We start from the raw sequence: 19,396 nt of genomic DNA on the forward strand, positions 1-19,396 counted from the left end.
AAAAGCAGCACTCTACTCTATACAAAACAGTTCATCACAAAATAACCTGGCTGAACCTGAACTCGCTCACTGTGTTGACGCCGTCAGAAAGAGTCACTGAATGTCATTCTCACACTCTTTCTGCTATTTTCCTCTGCTGGCTCTCAACCCACTATAGCTCATAGCCACCTAGAAGAATATATGCGCTTTCAGCCATACAGTCTCCAAGGACATTGGATATTTTCAAGAGCATGGTGTGAAACCATATTGTGTAGGTTTCGACAAACGCCTCTATCATTGTGTACAGTGAGGCTGACCCAGTGGTACGATTTTAACAATGAGGACGCAACAATGCAAAACTGATTTTTCTTGCCCGGGAGGATTTTTATGTAAAAGTGGAGATAAAGAGCTGGCGAACTGTACAATATCTACAAAATCAAATAAACAGGATGATGAACCAAAGGGTCGAACTAAACCTAATTAAATAGAGCTCTTAAAAGAAAAACTCTGGCTTCCAAGTACACTTGTTAACCCGGCAGCATGACGACCTTTGACCTGTTCCTGTCTGTCAGGCAACCTATTCCTGTCTGTCAGACAAACAAAGAAATTAGTTTAAATAAGGGGAAAGGGGATACCTAGTCAGTTGTGCAACTGAATGCATTCAACTAAAATGTGTCTTCCGCATTTAACCCAACCCGTCTGAATCAGAGAGGTGCGGGGGGGACTGCCTTAATCGACGCCCACGTAATCGGCACCGGGGAGCAGTTGTTGTTGACTGCCTTGCTCAAGGGCAGAACGGCAGATTTCTCCATCTTGCCGGCTCTGGGATTTGAACCAGTGACCTTTCGGTTACTGGCCCAACGCTCTTAACCACTATCCATCATGCATCTGACCAACGGGAACATTACATTTCACATCACGATCAATTAACGTTCAGAAGCATGAATTACAATCGAAATATCTTCCGATTATACACATACTCGAAGGTCCCCACAGGAAAATGCTACTTTCCGCATTCCCCGTAACTCTCAATACTCTATGCCCTCTTCAATCGCCACATTTGACAGTCGCAACTACAACCAGGAAATGGACCTCTTCAATAAACGAGGGTGAACAAGGCAATTGTTWAAAAAATATTTTAGCTTAACCTTAACGTTTTAATAGTTAAACGTGATCACATTTTAGTTGTACCATCTGATCGCTGCATTCCTGCATAGAAAGCAAAATGTTGGGCAACGCACCACAAAAGGTTTCGCACACTGAAACCAATCGCCATAGCCCTCTTTACAGGTGATCCACAATCAAATGGACATCACCTATCCACACATGATTACAATTAATACATGTGCTTTTCTGAACAAATGGTTGACTTAATCACTGTCTGGTTATTCATAAGGCCTGTCTTTAGCTTAGGTGACAGAGGGCATAGGACAATCGTCACATGTAGGCTACATTGACCCCACCCACCAAAGTAATGTTAAAAATGACACACAAAAATAAGAAACTTTCCTTTGCTGTTCTGGGTTAAATCATCCACGAACATTGTGAAGAGTTGCGTCACAAAGAGTTAGGAAGTCCATCAACAGCAAATAATATTGTGGATTTTGTCTAATATGTTAGGTTGGTGGCTTGGGACTTCTTAACCAAATCAAAAGTATCTGAAAGGACTCATATTAGTAGCTTAATAACCATTATCCAGAAGGGGTTTGTTCACGGAGTTGAACTTACTATGATTCAGTACATATGGAATCCTTTGTACAGTGCTGAGATACATGGACAATCATAGCTTGGCTAATAAACTGGGGTCAAAATGTAACACAATCTTAAGAGTCCGGATTTCTCTCAACATCCCCCCCAATTTCTTTACTTGGACACATAAAACTACACAACAACACATTGGAGAGGGAAACGCTGGAGCATTGGACATCCACATACATGATCAAACATTTAAACCTCAACTTGGAGACTTCATTATATATTTTTTTTTCTGATGAAGAAATTCAAAGTATAATCAATCTCCTTAATAAAACCTGCACATTTATAAAAGTTTGCTTCGATCATCAGAGATAGAGATACGTATCCATCCTTAACCTAGAGTACATGCCTCTGTAGTCTACGGCAAAGGGGACTAAAGGAGGCTGATAAGATAGCATGGAGTCTCCATACCTCGCACTCTCATATCCGCACTGAGGTAGCACTGCACTCTACACCCTCTAAAACTGAGCATAGTACTGTAACATAGGCTAAACATGCATAAACAAACGTGTGCACAAAGATACAGTACAACCTTGGCTTAACACTACACTTTTTCTTGTTTGTGAGCAGCAACCATCCTCCTGTCATCCACTTTGCCCTGTGGCCTACAGTTAGAGGAGCAGTGCTGCTTCGTGAGAGGAGTTGAGCTACCTATCTCTCTCTCTCGCGCGCTCGCTCTCGCTCTCTCTCCCCCTCTCTCTCTCTTTCTCTCTCGTTCATCTCCTGACTGTAGCGTTTGGCTGGAGCAAGGAGGCTGGGTAGCCTGGCAACCACATGTCCTGACTGCCTCTATGCTGTGCCAAGTCTCCGGGGAGGAGCAGTGGTTCTGAGGGCACACCCCAGGCACAGCCTACGGGCAGAGTCATGCCTTCCTCCATCAGCCCCACAAGAGACACCAACTCTGGCCAGTCAGTCACATATCAGGACATCCTCTACCAAAACACACCACTCTATTTATAACAGGTGACAGCAGGTGAATTTACATGAATTACAAAATGATAACAGAGTTATGTTAAATACACTATTATAAGAATAACAACTGRCGTTTAAGAAAAGTGCATTGCAGTATGAAGGATGTAATTTCTCATTTAGAWTTTTTTTTTWAAACCATTGTAGTCTGTTCAGCAGAAATGGTCTATAATTTAATGTGTGTGTGTGAGAGAGAGATACAGAAATAAAGGGAGGGAGATAGAGAGAGAACAAACAAACATGGACTAATGGGCTTCAGCTGTTATCAGGAGTCTGAAGGTGAAGTGAAAGCAGGCTTGATGCTTATTACAGAGAATTGTAACAGTGTTGAGATMAATGAGTTACCTGTTACCCTAGTCTCTGTGTTGGAGAGCCTAGCCCTGGGATATCCTAAAAAATTCATTTGAATGACAGCTGGAGCCGTACACTGATCAGGACGTGAGGCTGTTTGGAGAACCTTCCCCCAAAATATTTCTCAGAAGTTCAGCCAAGTGGTGCTTTGTGGCAACAACAGAACACAACACTGCCAGGRTACACACTATCGTCCCCTTGCACCACTCACTTGTCTAGTCCCAAAACACACAACCTGTACAGACACACAAACACACACCATACAGTACCTGGCTACTGTATGCTTTATCATAACGGGATAGCTGTCGTCTGATGTATTATTCATTTAGCAATAACCAATGCCTCCCTCGTCTTTTTATGGCCAATGTAACACTGCCTTGTTTATGATTCGTGTTACAGGTAGACTGTTAGAGCATTGCTCCTCTTGGGCACTAATGGCGTTGGAGGACGTCACCAGCAATGGGTCATTCCAGATGTTATTTGTACTGATGAATGTAAGTGATTTCATGTACTTGATCATTAGAATTCATCCAAAAGGAGATTAGCCCTGATTATACAGTGATAATTAGAAACTCAACTTGTTTTAACGTGATATATTTGTGTTTTTGGCAGCAGGTAGCACACATAAATTAGAAAAGATAGCATCTCTTTTTGCATTATCATAATGCCTCCAAGTCTTAGCACTGAGTGCAGTACATCTATGTAGGGGGTTGTAACACACCTGCTCAATGTTTTCTCTCAGGAAGCGCACCCCCTTCCCTTAACTAACACGTGTGGGGGAGAAAGTCACAATATTGSCAAATAAAAAACATCATGACATGTAAAAGTAAATGGGATGTAAAAATGGTATGTATTGTTGTGCTGACAGTGTTTCAATAGAAAAGGAGTTAAGGTATTGTAGCTAAGTGCAGGCCAAATGCAGAATCCAAATGTTTTTTTTATATGTTTTGTGTGTATGTATGGTGAGTATAATAGATCAATATTTMTCATGTTTTTCTGGTATAATCTGAGCTCGAGGTAGCCTATGCTCTGTTGCCACCTATAAACCCACATCAAACCTTACACATACATTACTGTAAGGCCAAATAGAATCATCTACAATTATGCCATATGGTGACTGCACTCTTCTCGTCAGAATCRGTGTGTACATATTTGGTATTTGTTATTTTGGTACAACATTTTCATAGGATGTTTATGTTACAGAACAATATGTCTTTTTTTGTATTACTATAATACTARCATTATTATGTTTATAATGTAGTARGTTAATATGAGTATGCATTTTCCTACCAGTATAATCACGTATAAGTAGTACTGTAGTAGTTTGTATCAATATTATCTGTAAGACACAATTCAGTTTGTTTTCTTTCATGAAAACATATTAAATCCATTATCTTGTAATTTTACAAGTTCGCCTATCTCTTCAGACCACTAAAAGCCTCTCTGCACACGCATACATTTACTGTAATTTGAAGGGGGTTTATGGAATTTTAGTCAATAATCTTTTACACTGATGTCCATGGGCATTTTCAGAAATAGACGTATTACATCCTTAATGGCTGAGTACTGACTCATAACCTTAAAAGCATGTTCAGATGTGTACTAAGTCTAAAAGTACTGTACCATGAAATAGCCTTTGATGAAAGCACAGATTAAAATGATGTCTTAAATAGACCACATCATAGCCCATCCCATTACCCACACCTGCAGCACAGGATAACAAACAAGTCAACTTTAGCCTCTCCATGACATACAATAATGGTTCTATTAGCTCATTTAATTAAAACATTCAAATTGCAATGCCTGAGAGAATTAGTAGAAGAAATAAAGTATGCCTCTGTGGTGCCTTTTTGAAAAGCAGAAATGCATATCTTAGATCCATATTACCATATCAATGTTGGAATCGCTACATGTTTTTTTTTTTAAATGAACCATAAATTTGATGGCACCAAACATTTATTGAGTGATCATTTGGCGTAAGTAAGGATTAGTGAGTGACTGAATGCATCTGAATGATTTTTGTGACCGCACTGACTAAAAACTGAGTGTCAATACTCCCATCAAAAAGGATCTGAGCAAAATCCAAACAAACAAGTTGAAATAATTGAGGTAGTGTAWACGCTTTACTTTGAGGCTGAATCTACATGTTACAGCAGTCAATATTAGACATAGTGTTATGACCTTTATAGTTTCATTATAAAACGTGTTTTCATCTCATTAGACCTATTGATTCCTTGTTATGACCTGGGATTAAATTGGACTGCCTGGATAAGTAAATTAGTTGAACTAAAAGCATATTAATTAACTTGGTCACAACTGTAATTGAACCTGAACATGAAATGAATAAGAGAGATAGATAAATACACATTTTCTATCTGTTAAAATGACATCCATTTCTTACTAATTAGTATCTCTTAATATTCTAATTGTGGGATTTGAATGTAATTCCCTATACGAGCTATAGGCCATTTTCCAACAATTATTAATTTGACCATCATTTCAATGTCTAAATTGCAAATTTTATATTAAGTGATTTAAATGTGTTTACTGTATATACTTTTAATAAATATCAATTCATCTTCATACCGTTATTTGCCATTGGACTACAAAAAAACATTTGTTAGTTGCTTACATAATAATACATTGTGATGATCCACCACTGCAGAGATAATCAAGCACAAGCACATTTCACAAACCAAAACCAAAGCCAGAGATTCTCACCACTTGCTCAATTCATAGGCATTTTTTTTCCTGATACAATATAGCCTAACATTCTCTCTAATTTGGCATATTTTGTCACAACGTTCACACTTTTCACTTTCACACAAGCAACAACATATAAAACGTCACGTTCCAAGACGTAGGCTGCGTTTACACAGGCAGCCCAATTCTATTTTTCTCTCTCACTAATTGGTCTTTTGACCTGTCAGATCAGCTCTGAGAAAGATCTGATGTAAAAAGATCTGATGTGATTGGTCAAAAGACCAATTAGTGGAAAAATGAAAGAATCGGGCTGCCTGTGTAAACGCAGCCATAGATGCTTATTTTCAAAGTTATGAAAGGAAGGGTCACTTGTCACAAATATTTTCGTCTGTCCTACCAATCTAATCTATGTAAACTATACAAACACTAATTCCTAAATGTGTATGCCTATGCCTAAAGGCACATTGCAACTCCAAGTGTGATATTTGAACAACTCCAAGTGTGATATTTGAATAATCACCTGATGGGGACTCTCACACATTCTATTTGAAAATGTTACCACACCTAAACTTCTCAAGATAAACTTCTAAAGATAAATCAATTAATCAATTAACACAAGACTCATAACAAAATACCAAACCGTTTATAGGATATGACTTCACTTATATTTCCAGTGAAAAAAAGTCATGAAGACATAATGAACATGTAAAACACCACATCACCTGAAAACTCACCCAAATAACTTTTCTTCTACAATACTACAACTCAGGCAACCAACCCTATTGCATCCACCTCTTCCCTGAATCCCTACACCTCAACTTAGTTAGGTCTATCACCGTCTTCTAGCACCTGCTCCAGCAGCACCTGGTCTCAGACAGCCCTATCCAACACACACAGAAGCAGAGCATTTCCCTGTCCTCTCGTGCCACGACCAGTCCCCGAAGGGAGAGGAGAGACTGAGAGCTGTCCTGTCCATGGACTCACCATAGAGCTTGTTGGGAATGTCCTCTCTGTCCCTGGCCTCTGAGGACAGGAGCAGGGACTCGTCGTTGAGCTCGCTATCTGGGGTGGCCGCTTTGTCCTCGGCCCGGAGTTCCGCCACGCTCATCTCGCTGCGCAGGGAGAGCAGCGGCTTGCTCAGCTGCCCTGTAATCATCGGATCGTGGAGGGAGCTGGGGAGCCCAGGTGGGGAAAACAACAGAACAACGGGGTTAGATTTGCCTCGCAGCACACTACTCTACACCGGCTTGTTCTCTCTGTCTACCCCCCTTCACTCTCCCCTTCTCTCTATCCCGGTGTCTCCCCTCTATCGCTCACTCATCACTCTCTCTCTCCCGCCTTTCCCCTCCCTCTCTCTCTCTAGCGCTCTCTCTTGTATCTGAGACTGGTGCTTCTCCCGCTGATATTGCTGGCTGCAGCCTGCCTAGTGAAGAGCGGTTAAGGTTCGTATGGCTTTGCCATTATACCTTTCAGCCTTAAAGGTTCTCCACACCTCCCCAGGCTCGATAATACCAACAGAACACACGTGTCACATTTTCATKATTACACTCATCCTGTACACGCATACCGTACCTAGAAATTAAATTGCTAAAGATGTATTTGCTATTACAAAAAAAATATCTATGTAGACAGTTTATTCATTTCTCAAAGGTAAAGCCTGCACGATACTTTCAGTAAGAGCAAGAAGTCAAATGTGTCATTATTGTTATGCATTAGTCAGAGGCAACCAGTGAACGATCAAGGCCTCTTCCAATCAAGAGCAGGAATAGATCACGGCATATCATAGGTCCTCCCCAAATTACGTTTAGAAATTCCAATGTCTCACATTTTACAAAACAAAAACCACCATAAACTGGAGGGAATTAGAATGACTGTCAATGAATTATTAACAACGTAATGTATAGTGTAATGAAGTAACCTGGCTAATTACTGATGTGCAACTATCTAAAAGTGCACAAAATAAATAAACCAACAAAAAGCATACATACCTAAATGAAGCTCCACTAAATGACAAAAAAAAGCGTAAACGATTATCTTCTGAATGTCCAAAAAATCTGACAGAAACCAATTAAAACATGCTCGCCACCACAGAGCAGAGACCAGCTAGTGCATGATGCTTGCTACAAAAACAGAAACAGCCTCCTCGACCTTGTTGCATCTGAATAGCCACTGCGGGTTCAAGCCTGAGGTTGCTTCCAAGACAAGCACTGGAGACGTCAACTCTACTTTCTCTCCTCTCTCTCTCTCTCTCTCTCTCTCTCTCTCTCTCTCTCTCTCTCTCTCTCTCTCTCTCTCTCTCTCTCTCTCTCTCTCTCTCTCTCTCTCTCTCTCTCTCTCTCTCTCTCTCTCTCTCTCTCTCTCCTCTCTCTCTCTCTCTCTCTCTCTCTTCTCTCTCTCTCTCTCTCTCTCTGCCTCTCCTGTGTCCCTCTCCCTCGTGTCACCTCAGACTGTTCCCCTCCCTCCTGCTCTGAGACACACAAAGAACCGCAGCACACAGAGGGGTAAAACTCTGTCCCACTCATGCTGCCTTATTTTATGGACAAGAACATTCAGTCTAAATGGGTTGGAGATGGGGACAGGTGACCAGCATGTATGGCGTGAGGGAAAGAGGGAGAGGGGGGTCAACCTTGCCCATGCGACAGTCCCCCACTACCTTCACTCCTGCCATGGTGGTCGATGTGTTCCTGTCCAGAGGGTCCTTTTTAATGCGCTCATCAGGGGAATCGAGGGGCTTTGATATGACACATGATAATCTATGAAAATGTTAATCAATAGAAATAGTTTAAGATGTCATCGAAAGGCGAGTCGGCTGGTCAATACTCATATCCCTGGTAACAATGTCGCTTGTCATCTGGGCTTCATTGGTGGAGCACTTAAATATGGAACTCTGAGCATAAATGCACCTCTCTGCCTGGCGAGGTAAACACATTTCCCCCTCTGTCTGAGGCTGGTCTTACGCTCTCTCTGCATCCATTTGGGCCCACCCCCACCTCCCATCTCCTATCCTTTGAGTCGCTTGATAGGTCCACTGGAGGGCAAAATTAATACCTAATTGAATCTTGCAGTCATCAAAATAATCAATAGTTTTGTATTATTCATTCTTCACAGTCTGTCGGCTGTTTGAAAGCTCAGAGGGACAGCAGCAGGGAACACGGGCGGTGCTGAAATTTCTCTCGTCATTTCACAATGTAATTTTCACCGGGGCATGAGAGTTCGCAAGACAAAATATAAAATATAATAAAAATGAAGGTAGTGCCTTTTGTTGGAATGTGGGAAAAATTAAGAGAAAGGGGAATCTTTTCCCCACCAGTTATGATGAGAAATAGAATAATAATCCAATGACACTTAGAATCAAGGCAGGGTCCAGATCTGTCCATCATTCCATTTCTTTCCTTTTTCCCCTTTTCATCATATAAGGAGTGTTGGTAATGCTGGCATTTCTCTTCCTGATAGGCTCTAAACAAGTGGTAGGAATGAGATCACAGCTCTAATCTTCAGTTCCACTGGCCTCTAAGTCTGCTGGAGGATAGGCGCAGCATCCCTCTCTTCCTCCTTCATCCAGGGCTGTTAATTACATGATTAAAAAAGGGCTCTGGGTGCAGCTCTTTAGCCGAAGTGGGAATGGGTGTGTTTGGCGTGGGGGCTTAGAGGTGGAGTGGGGTGAGTATGGGGGGAGTGGGGTGAGTAGGGGGGAGTGGGGTTGCCTTAGTCTCCATGGCCTCAGTGCAGGAACAGGGAAAAGCACTTGGCTTTCACCCCTCGGTCCCTCCCACTCCTCCGTCCCTACCATCAGTGTCCATGAAAGAGGTGGTCAGTACAGAGCCCTCAGGGCTCATCAGATATCCATGCTAATAGCTAATGGCCTTAATGCCGTTGTCCCCCTGAGCAAGGGACTTCTACCTCGGTCGACCACGCTCAGCTCAACCGAAATTCAAGGCTTTGGACGCTGGAAGAGAATGATAATGAAGTAATGTTAATAATAATAAAAAGAATAAGAGTAAATGGTAATAACAAGGATAAAAATGGTGGTAATAATAATAATAATAATATTTGCACCCTGTTCTGTGTCAAACATATAGCCTGTCCTTCAGAATCGAGTAAGTTCTAATATAATATTATGACAATCATTATTTTACAATTATAAGTTAATAATCCTGATTTATAACACATTACACAATTGAAATGAATAATCTAGAATGTTCTAAACGCAAAAGGAAATGGTGGATTTACAGTGGCTATTTGTTTTCTGCAAGTTGCCTATTTCTACTCTGTTCCAAAGCTATCATATCCAGGTATTTGACAGTAAATCTATAAACTGATTCAGTATGACAACTATTGTCTTCTTTTATTAAGGCGTCATTGACATACTCACAGTCACTTGTCATAAATTAAGAATAGATCATTCTTTGTGGCAGAATATGTGTTGCTTAAATTTAGATCACAATTGATGTCCCTGAGGAGATAGCAGAGTTGTTACACTTGTGTACAGTGTTTGCGTACAAGATGCCGGGTAAATAAGCCCTTTTTTTCACCTGAAGAAAGTTAGTCTCCAAATAATAATAAAAAGCACACGGAGAAGTTATCTGTGAGAAGTTACAGTGAGAAGTTCTCTGAGATTTAGAAAAACAAATGCCTATAAAAGGTTAAGTAGGAGCGTTGAAGAGAATATGCTTCAACAAAAATGAGTGATGTCATTGTCACCAATGCTGGTGGGTGGAAGGATAATTCTGGTGAAATGGAAGGATAATGCACCCTACACCCCAGAGATATTGTATAATGTCCCACCCAGCACCTCTATGGCATGCTGCATGTGCTATGAGAGATGATGATTTGTCTCCCCCTTAGGGTAGGGAAACATACTGTTTATCTACCCATTCCCCCACTATGACARGTCTGTTGTGCACTGGGCGGCATTTACAGTAGTGTCCAGCTATTCCCATGTTAAGACAAAACTATATAAATAAATAAATGAAAAAAGGTCAAGTGCAATCTCAAATATACAGTATTTTCAATAAATATGCTCTGATGCTTTCTTATCCTTTATAGACATGTGACCCCAGTGCAATTCATTCAGATTTCTTCATCAAGTGATACCGGTATCATACAGTAAACTGATGGCTAACTTGAAATTTAATGTAAGGCATCTCTCCCATAAGCACATTATTCTCTGAATAGAATAGTACGACTTTTCCCAGAATGACCGTTTAAACCATCCAACAGGAAAATATAAGTTTCTCTTTCATATTCCTCATTAATAATCAATGATTAAGGCTCCCTACCTCCACTAAAATAGAAAATGCTCCAAAATGCCATGCCATAATGGATCAGCGCAGGCCGAAGACTATCAAAGACTGTATATTAAAAAGAGCTCTTTGATGCCTGTAAACCAGGAGACACAGCAGATCCACAACAAATAAAATAACCTGATTGGTCAGGAGTGTGTTTTTTGTACATCAATCCACAGTGCTGACATTCTGGAGCATCAAAGCCTTTGCTGTGTTTAATCTGACTCCTCCTATAAGGGCAGGTGAAGCTTTCCCTGTGGAAAATGCAACAAGCTTTCGGTCGTGTTCCTCTGCTCAGACGTTGCTGACCAGATCTTACGATACCTGGATAGGTATTTTATGTATCAGCTAACCATATCATATGATATAGCAATCTGGTGCCGTGCAACATCTGAGCAGGGGAAAGCTACCTTTACCTTTACCTTTACCAATGTGACATATGACTGGTCATTTCGGAACGCATCTCCCTCAGCATTCTACAGAACAGGTCTAACCTACACTACATACTGTAGATCTGCTCAAAACCGTCTTAGTGAAACAGCAATGTATCAACTTTAAGAAGGTCACTTCATCTTCATGTTAATTCCAATACCTCTTGTAGTCAGCATTTACCAAAATCTGCAATTAGATTTCATTTAAAAAACAAAACATTACAAACTCAGACAGCTGTGCAGAGGGAAAAAAAGAGAGGGAAACAGAGAGTGTTATCACTGGGCCAACGTTACATTTGCCACTATCACGACTGAAAGGCACAGAGAGCCACACAGCACCATGGGAGTTTAAAGTCAACTTCCCCCAGCCTCCCCCACCCACCCCTGGGACCTGCACCATAACCACATTCTCATGAAAGGTGTGAAAATCTGATTTCCCAAAAAGGATTGGTAATTTTCTYTGAGGGAAGAGGCAGCGATCGATAAATCATTGCTAAATAGATTGTAAAGAAAAAAATGATTCCCCACTGGTGTCAGTGCATTAGAATTCTCCTGAGGATGGATAAGCGAAGGTGGGGGTGGAACTCAATCTCAATAAAGCAGAGACAAATCATGCCTATAGCACCCATCTGGACCCAAGCCACACCACTACCACAGCAGAGTAAAGCCTTATAAATATCATTCTAGTTTGAGAGGCAGGAGAATGAGCACAAATGTTTTTACTCTACTGGTTCCCACGTGTTTGTTTTGTCTGATGCCCCCCCCCCCCCAACAACAAACAGAATATGAGCCTATCATAGCCTGTAATGTTCTCTCAGGCCAATCCGGCTACGCCAGCCTCAGATGCCAGGAGTGACTTTTTGCAGTGAACGTCATTGAATGTATCACTTCATTGAGTTGTCATGTCAACAGGGAGTGTTAGTCATCCACTGTCTAATACAAACTAATTGCAGAAGGGGGCAGTGGGTCGGATCTACTGTTGGTTGATCATAATTAGGGGAGAGGCAATACTCTGAATGTCAACTAGAGGAAGACATTGTTTTCCTGCTTAGATAGAAATTAATAGCTGATCCCAGCCCACATCTATCACATTTGCATGGAGATACTTTTTGTTGAAAAACATTACATTTATCTTGATACCTTATTTGACATTAATGACAAGTTGGACAATAACACATTCCATTCTATGAATGATAATTTGGACAATAACACATTGCATTCCATTAATGATAAGTTGGACAATAAAACATTACATTCCTCTTGATAACTTGACAATAACTATTCTTTCACTGGCTCAACGCTTCTAGGCAAGCAACACTGAACCACGCGTGAGAGCACCAGCTGTTCATGTTCTCCCTAGCCGATGTAAGAAAGACCTTTAAACAAGGCCGCAGGGCCAGACGGATTATCAAGACGCTACTCAGAGCATATGCTGACCAGCTGGCAAGTGTCTTTACTGACATTTTCAACCTCTCCCTGACCCAGTCTGTAATATGTACATGTTTAAAGCCAACCACCATAGTCCCTGCGCCAAAGAGCGCCAAGGTAACATGTCTCAATGACTACCGCCCTGTAGCACTCACATTTTTAGCCATGAAATGCTTTGAAAGGCTGGTTATGGATCACATCAACACCATCATTCCAGAAACCCTGGACACACTTCAATTCACATACTGCCCCAACAAATCCACAGATGACGCAATCTCTATTGCACTCCACACTGCCTATTCCCACCTGGACAAAAGGAACACCAACGTCAGAATGCTGTTCGTTGACTACAGCTCAGCGTTCAGCACCACAGTGCCATCACCAAGCTAAGAACCCTAGGACTGAAGACCTCCCTCTGCAACTGTATCCTGGACTTCCTGACGGGCCGCCCAAGGTGGTGAGGGTAGGTAACAACACATCTGTCACTCTGACCCTCAACACGGGGTCCCCTCAGGGGTGCATGCTTAGTCCCCTCCTGTTCTCCCTGTTCACCCACGACTGCGTGGCCGCGCACGACTCCAACACCATTATTAAGTTTGCCAACAACACGACGGTGGTAGGCCTGATCACCGGCGACGATGAGACAGCCTATAGGGAGGAGGTCAGACACCTGGCAGTGTGGTGCCAGGACAACCTCTCCCTCAACGTGGGCAAGACAAAGGAGCTMATCGTGGACTACAGGAAACGGAGTGCCGAACAAGCTCTCATTCACATCGACAGGGCTGTAGTGGAGCGGGTTGAGAGCTTCAAGTTCCTCAGTTCCTCTGTGTCCACACCCCGAAGGACCTATCATGGTGCAAACCGTCGGCAGTTGGTGACGTTTTTTTCCATGAGCATGTCCTTACTTCTATTGCAGCATGTTGGACGACTGTCATTCATATTCCATTCACCCAGTTCAATGTAACAGRCATAGGTTTAGGCTACTACATGATACTCACATTTTCCCTATACCCATTATGAGTTTGCTTCAACCTAGCCTATGAATTAAAGTCTACAACGTAGGTGCACACAGGTCGAGAGAAAAAATTGAGGTGACAGACAGTAACACATGGACAGACAGCGATACATTCAATACCTCCTTGCACATTCCTTCCTGCATCTAGCTGTTCTAGGGTATAATCATTAGTCCAATAGTTGCAAACAAGAATTTCAATTGGGAAAATTCAGGTATTTTTATCCCTGTTTTGGTTCGTTTGCTTCCGTTTAAGAAACGTTTTTCAACAGAGTCGGCGGAATGAATACACCCCTGTACATCACTGAGGCCGAACTCCCTGTCATTCAGGACCTCTATACCAGATGGTGTCAGAGGAAAGCCATAACAATTGTCAAAGACTCCAGCCATCCAAGTCCTAAACTGTTCTCTCTGCTGCCGCACGGCAAGCAGTACCGGAGCGCCAAGTCTGGGACCAAAAGGTTCCTGAACAACTTCTACCCCCAAGCCAATAGACTCCTGAACAGTTAATCAAATGGCTACCCGGACTATTTACGTTTGTATATTTTTTTGCACTGATTCTATTGCACCGGCTCTATGCACACTCACTAGACTTCACCCACTCACATATACTACACTGACACTCCAACACACACATACACAAACACGCACACATGCATATTGTTGCCAAACACACACACACACAGTCACACAGACACACTTTCACACTCTTTACACACGCTGCCTGCACTCTGTTTATTATCTATCCTGATTCCCTAGTCACTTTTACCCCTACCTACATGTACCTACAACTACCCCTGCACATTGACTCGGTACAGGTGCTCCTTGTATATAGCCTCGCTATTGTTATTTTATTGTGTTACTATTTCCTTAATTTAATTTTTTAGCATTTGTCTTACTTTTTCAACTCTGCATTGCTGTGAATGGGCTTGTAAGTAAGCATATCACGGTAAAGTCTACACCTGTTGTATTCTGCTCATGTGACCAATACAATTTGATTTCATTTTGACTAATATAGTTAACTTAAGTGTGTGTGTTGGCTACCTTATTTAATATATTATACAAGATGCATAATGCTCTCAAGGCTCTACTTTGCAGGGAATGGCTGTAACAGGCGTTTCTAAAGGCAGTACATTATTATAATACCCTACTCAGTTATTTATTATCAAAACAATTGGGTATCTATACTGAACAAAAATGTCAATATGTAAAGTGTTGGTCTCATGTTTCATGAGCTGAAATAAATGTGTTTACAACCCTGCTAGGGAGCATTTCTCCTTTGCCAAGATAATCCACCCCCTTGACAGGTGTGGCATATCAAGAAGCTGACTAAACAGCATGATCATTACACAGGTGCACCTTGTGCTGGAGACAATAAATGGCCACAACACAATGCCACAGATGTCTCAAGTTTTGAGGGAGCATGCAATTGGCATGGAATGCCTACCAGAGCTTTTGCCAGAGAATGTTATATTAATTTCTCTACCATAAGCCATCGTTTTAGAGAATTTGGCAGTACATCCAAACAGCCTCACAACCACAGACCACGTGTAACCACGCCATCCCAGGACCTCCACATCCAGCTTTTTCACCTGCAGGATCATCTGAGACCAGCCAGCCGGACAGCTGATGCAACCGAGGAGTATTTCTGTCTGTAATAAAGCCTTTTTGTGGGGAAAAACTCATTCTGATTGGCTGGGCCTGGCTCCCCTGTGGGTGGGCCGCTGCCCTTCCAGGCCCACCCATGGTTGCACCCTTGCCCAGTCATGTGAAATCCATAGATTAGGGCCTAATTTATTTATTTCAATTGACTGATTTCCTTATGAACTGTAACTCAGCAAAATTGTTGAAGTGGTTGCATATTGCGTTATATTTTTTGATCAGTATATTATGTCCCGGGGCCTCCCGAGTAGTGCACTACTGAGGTGTCACTACAGACCCGGGTTCGATTCTAGGCTGTGTCACAACTGGCCGTGATTGGGAGTCCCATAGGGCGGCGCACAATTGGCCCAGCGTCATCCTGTTTAGGGGAGGGTTTGGCCGGGGGGGCTTTACTTTGCTCATCGCGCTGTAGTGACTCCTTGTGGCGGGCCGGGCGCCTACAGGCTGACTTTGGTTGTCAGTTGAACGGTGTTTCCTCCGACACAAGGAGGCTTCCGGCTTCCGGGTTAAGCGGGCAGGTGTTAAAGGAGCGCAGTTTGGCGGGTCATGTTCCGGAGGACGCATGACTCGACCTTCGCCTCTCCCGAGCCCCTTCGGGAGTTGCAGCGATGAGACAAGAACATAATTGAAATTTGAAGAAAAAGGGGGTAAACTACAACAACACCAAAAATTATAGTATATTATGTCCCACTACTCTGGAGAATTGGCCCACAAATGTAGGCCTAGGTCATGGCCAAATATTCCTAGCCTATGTGCTGATGTCATTATATGCACCCCAAAAAAATTATAGACCTTCCTCAAATGTTTGTTTAATTAATTTGAGATTATAGAGATTACAATGTATCTTATTGTTATTGATACAAAAGGTAGGTGTATCATAATATTTTAACAAGATGATTTCATCTGGCAATGTTGACCACCAAAACATTTAAGAGTAGGAAGTCCCACATGACAAACATTTTCTGGTAAACAGCTGAGCAAGGTTCTAAAATGTGGCATAACAACTACGTATATAACCATTCACAAATGACATTGAAAGACTTCAACCTATATTAATGGATACAACTTATACTAGGTTACTTATTGCAAAGGTTACTATGGACTACCTTCCGTTTCAACAAAGATAATGATTGATTTCAAGCCAGAACATTGTGAGATTTTTTGTTGTTGTTTATAACAAAAAAAACATTTGTGGCGCGGACAGGTCAGTTTTCATGACGTCATGTGCTGACAGAAATGGCAAATTGCATTGTTTACAAGAGTGAATTTGCTTGCATATTATAGTCTGTACATGTATATACTTTTTAATTTTATTTCCTTCGTTTTTTGTCCTTTTTTTTCTATTATTCAAGTAAGTTTACTCTGTTATCCTGAATATTGCCCTGTATTTGTGAAAAAATGCATAGAATCAACACAAAGGCAACACTGATAGGCTTACCCTTGGAGAACCCAGATTTGGTAGCCTACAAATGTCCAGAACTGGATAGAAATATAAAAGGGAAATGTGTACTTATGAGGTGCTTTTAAGGCAAGGTGACAACAAATGTTCCTTATCTGATACCTGCCGGGCCAAAGTCTCTCATGTGTTCACAGTAGACCAGCATGGAGTATTGATTTGTCCAGAATCACTCAGATCTGAGAGAAATGTGTTGATTGTTTCCCAGTAGTTCCCTCTTCTAGTGATGCGGTGGGATAGAAGAAGTAAGAGGTAAAGCCATCTGTAACCAAGATGCAGCTCTCTGTTTGCATCAATTTGGGGAGTTAAAGCCCTACTATAGTAAGACTGAGGATTGAAATGCATACAGCGCATTTGGAAGGTATTCAGACCCCTTGACTTTTCCACATGTTGTTACATTACAGCCTTAATATAACATTTATTAAATAAATAAATAAATAAAAAATAGTAATCTACACACAATACTCCATAATGACAAAGCAAAAACTGGTTTTTAGAAATGTTTGTGAAATTATAAAAAATAAAAAACAGAAATATCTTATTAACATAAGTATTCAGAGCATTTCCTATTAGACTTGAAATTGAGCTCAGGTGCATCCTGCTTCCACTGATGGTCCTTGAGATGTTTTTACAACTGGATTGGAGTCCACCTGTGGTAAATTCAATTGATTGGACATGATTTGGAAAGGCACACACCTGTCTATATAAGTCCCACAGTTGACAATGCATGTCAGAGCAAAAACCTAGCCATGAGGTCAAAAGAATTGTCCGTAGAGGTCCGAGACAAGATTGTGTTGAGGCACAGATCTAGGGTAGGGTACCAAAATAATTCTGCAGTATTGAAGATCCCTCAAGAACACAGTGGCCTCCATCATTCTTAAATGGAAGATCTTTTGAACCACCAAGACTCTTCCTATAGCTGGCCGCCCTGCCACACAGCAATCGGGAGAGAAGGGCCTTGGTCAGGGAGGTGACCAAGAACCCAATGGTCAATCTAACAGAGCTCTAGAGTTCCTCTGTGGAGATTGGAGAACTTTCCAGTAGGACAATCATATCTGCAGCACTCCACCAATCAGGCCTTTATGGTAGCGGCCAGACGGAAGCCACTCCTCAGTAAAAGGCACATGACAGCCTGCTTGGAGTTTACCAAACGGCACCTAAAGACTCTCGGCATTCAGGCCAAACAGCTCAATCTTGGTTTCATCAGTCCAGAGAATCTTGTTTCTCATGGTCTGAGAGTCCTTTATGTGCCTTTTGGCAAACTCCAAGCGGGCTGACGTGTATTTTACTGAGGAGTGGCTTCTGTCTGGCCACTCTACCATAATGGCCTGATTGCTGTAGTGCTGCAGAGATGGTTGTCCTTCTGGAAGGTTCTCCCATCTCTATAGAGGAACTCTGGACCTCTGTCAGAGTGACCATTGGGTTTTAATAAATACCATTGGCGCATTAATTAATTAGCGACAGCCTTTATGCCCTTCCACTAATCTGTTTCATGTCTCAGGTAGCTCGTGAAAGCAAGCATGGTTAGAATGCAATAATTGACTAATATTTTACATATTCAAATAATTCCCATGTGCCAACGTATCGTCACGGTCGGTGCCATGGTGAAACCTGCACTCCTGTAGATCTGCTCTGCAAAGAAACATTATTTTTATAGTAAAGAAAAAGGCAATTTTGCTAGCTGTAGGCATTTAGAATTAAATGTGGAGTGGAGTTTTAAAGTTACGGGGTGACATCACGTGCCCTGCGTACCTTCAAAAATGATTCAGCAATCATCATTTATTAAAAATATATATTTATATCATCATTTGTTGCTATAAAGAAAGCTCAACAAATGAAAAATCCACCCCTGTCGAATGTATAAAAATGTTGTCGATCTTTAGAACATTTCTGCTATATCTGCCATTGCCATTACACATATCGAAATGATTTTTTTGCGACATTGCTTTTGTCTAATAAAAATGGGTCAATGGAAACAAGGTTATCTAAACTATCTAAACAGTTATCTAAACTAATCATGGCCGAATACTGACCGGGCACGCAGGGCATGTGCCCAGGGGCTCTGACCTCCAGGGGGCCCCCATTACTTTTGTTAGTCACCCTCACTCATATATCATTAACATGACATACGTCATGGCAAAATGTGTAGAATTAAATTAAATTAGCTTTAAACCTGCAAAAATGTATCTCTGCCCCATGGCAAAATAAGTAGAATTGCATGAAATATGTTATAAAAGGGCAACATGTTCTCTCCGCCCGATGGCAAAATGTGTCATTCTGCAGAAAGCTTGCTTTAAAAGTGATTTTTAAATATTTTTATAAGTAAAATTATTAGAATTGCATGAAATTTGTTATAAAATTGCAA

The 19,396-nt window shown here is 41.5% G+C and overlaps 1 protein-coding gene across 2 annotated transcripts in view; it reads right to left on the reverse strand.

The window, feature by feature from the left end:
* LOC111953934 (POU domain, class 6, transcription factor 2) overlaps positions 1 to 8,113 on the reverse strand; it is a 97,816-nt gene extending 89,703 nt beyond the window's left edge. For both annotated transcript variants that reach the window (XM_023973419.2, XM_023973417.2), the window contains exons 1-2: positions 7,746 to 8,113; positions 6,742 to 6,929 (exon numbers count right to left, since the gene is read on the reverse strand). In XM_023973419.2, coding sequence (XP_023829187.1) covers positions 6,742 to 6,913 — 172 coding nt within the window. In that variant the 5' untranslated portion in view covers positions 6,914 to 6,929; positions 7,746 to 8,113. The remainder of the gene's footprint in view (positions 1 to 6,741; positions 6,930 to 7,745) is intronic.
* Positions 8,114 to 19,396: the final 11,283 nt, after the last annotated feature.

This window comes from Salvelinus sp. IW2-2015, linkage group LG27 (assembly GCF_002910315.2).
Source record: "Salvelinus sp. IW2-2015 linkage group LG27, ASM291031v2, whole genome shotgun sequence".
Taxonomy (NCBI): domain Eukaryota; kingdom Metazoa; phylum Chordata; class Actinopteri; order Salmoniformes; family Salmonidae; genus Salvelinus; species Salvelinus sp. IW2-2015.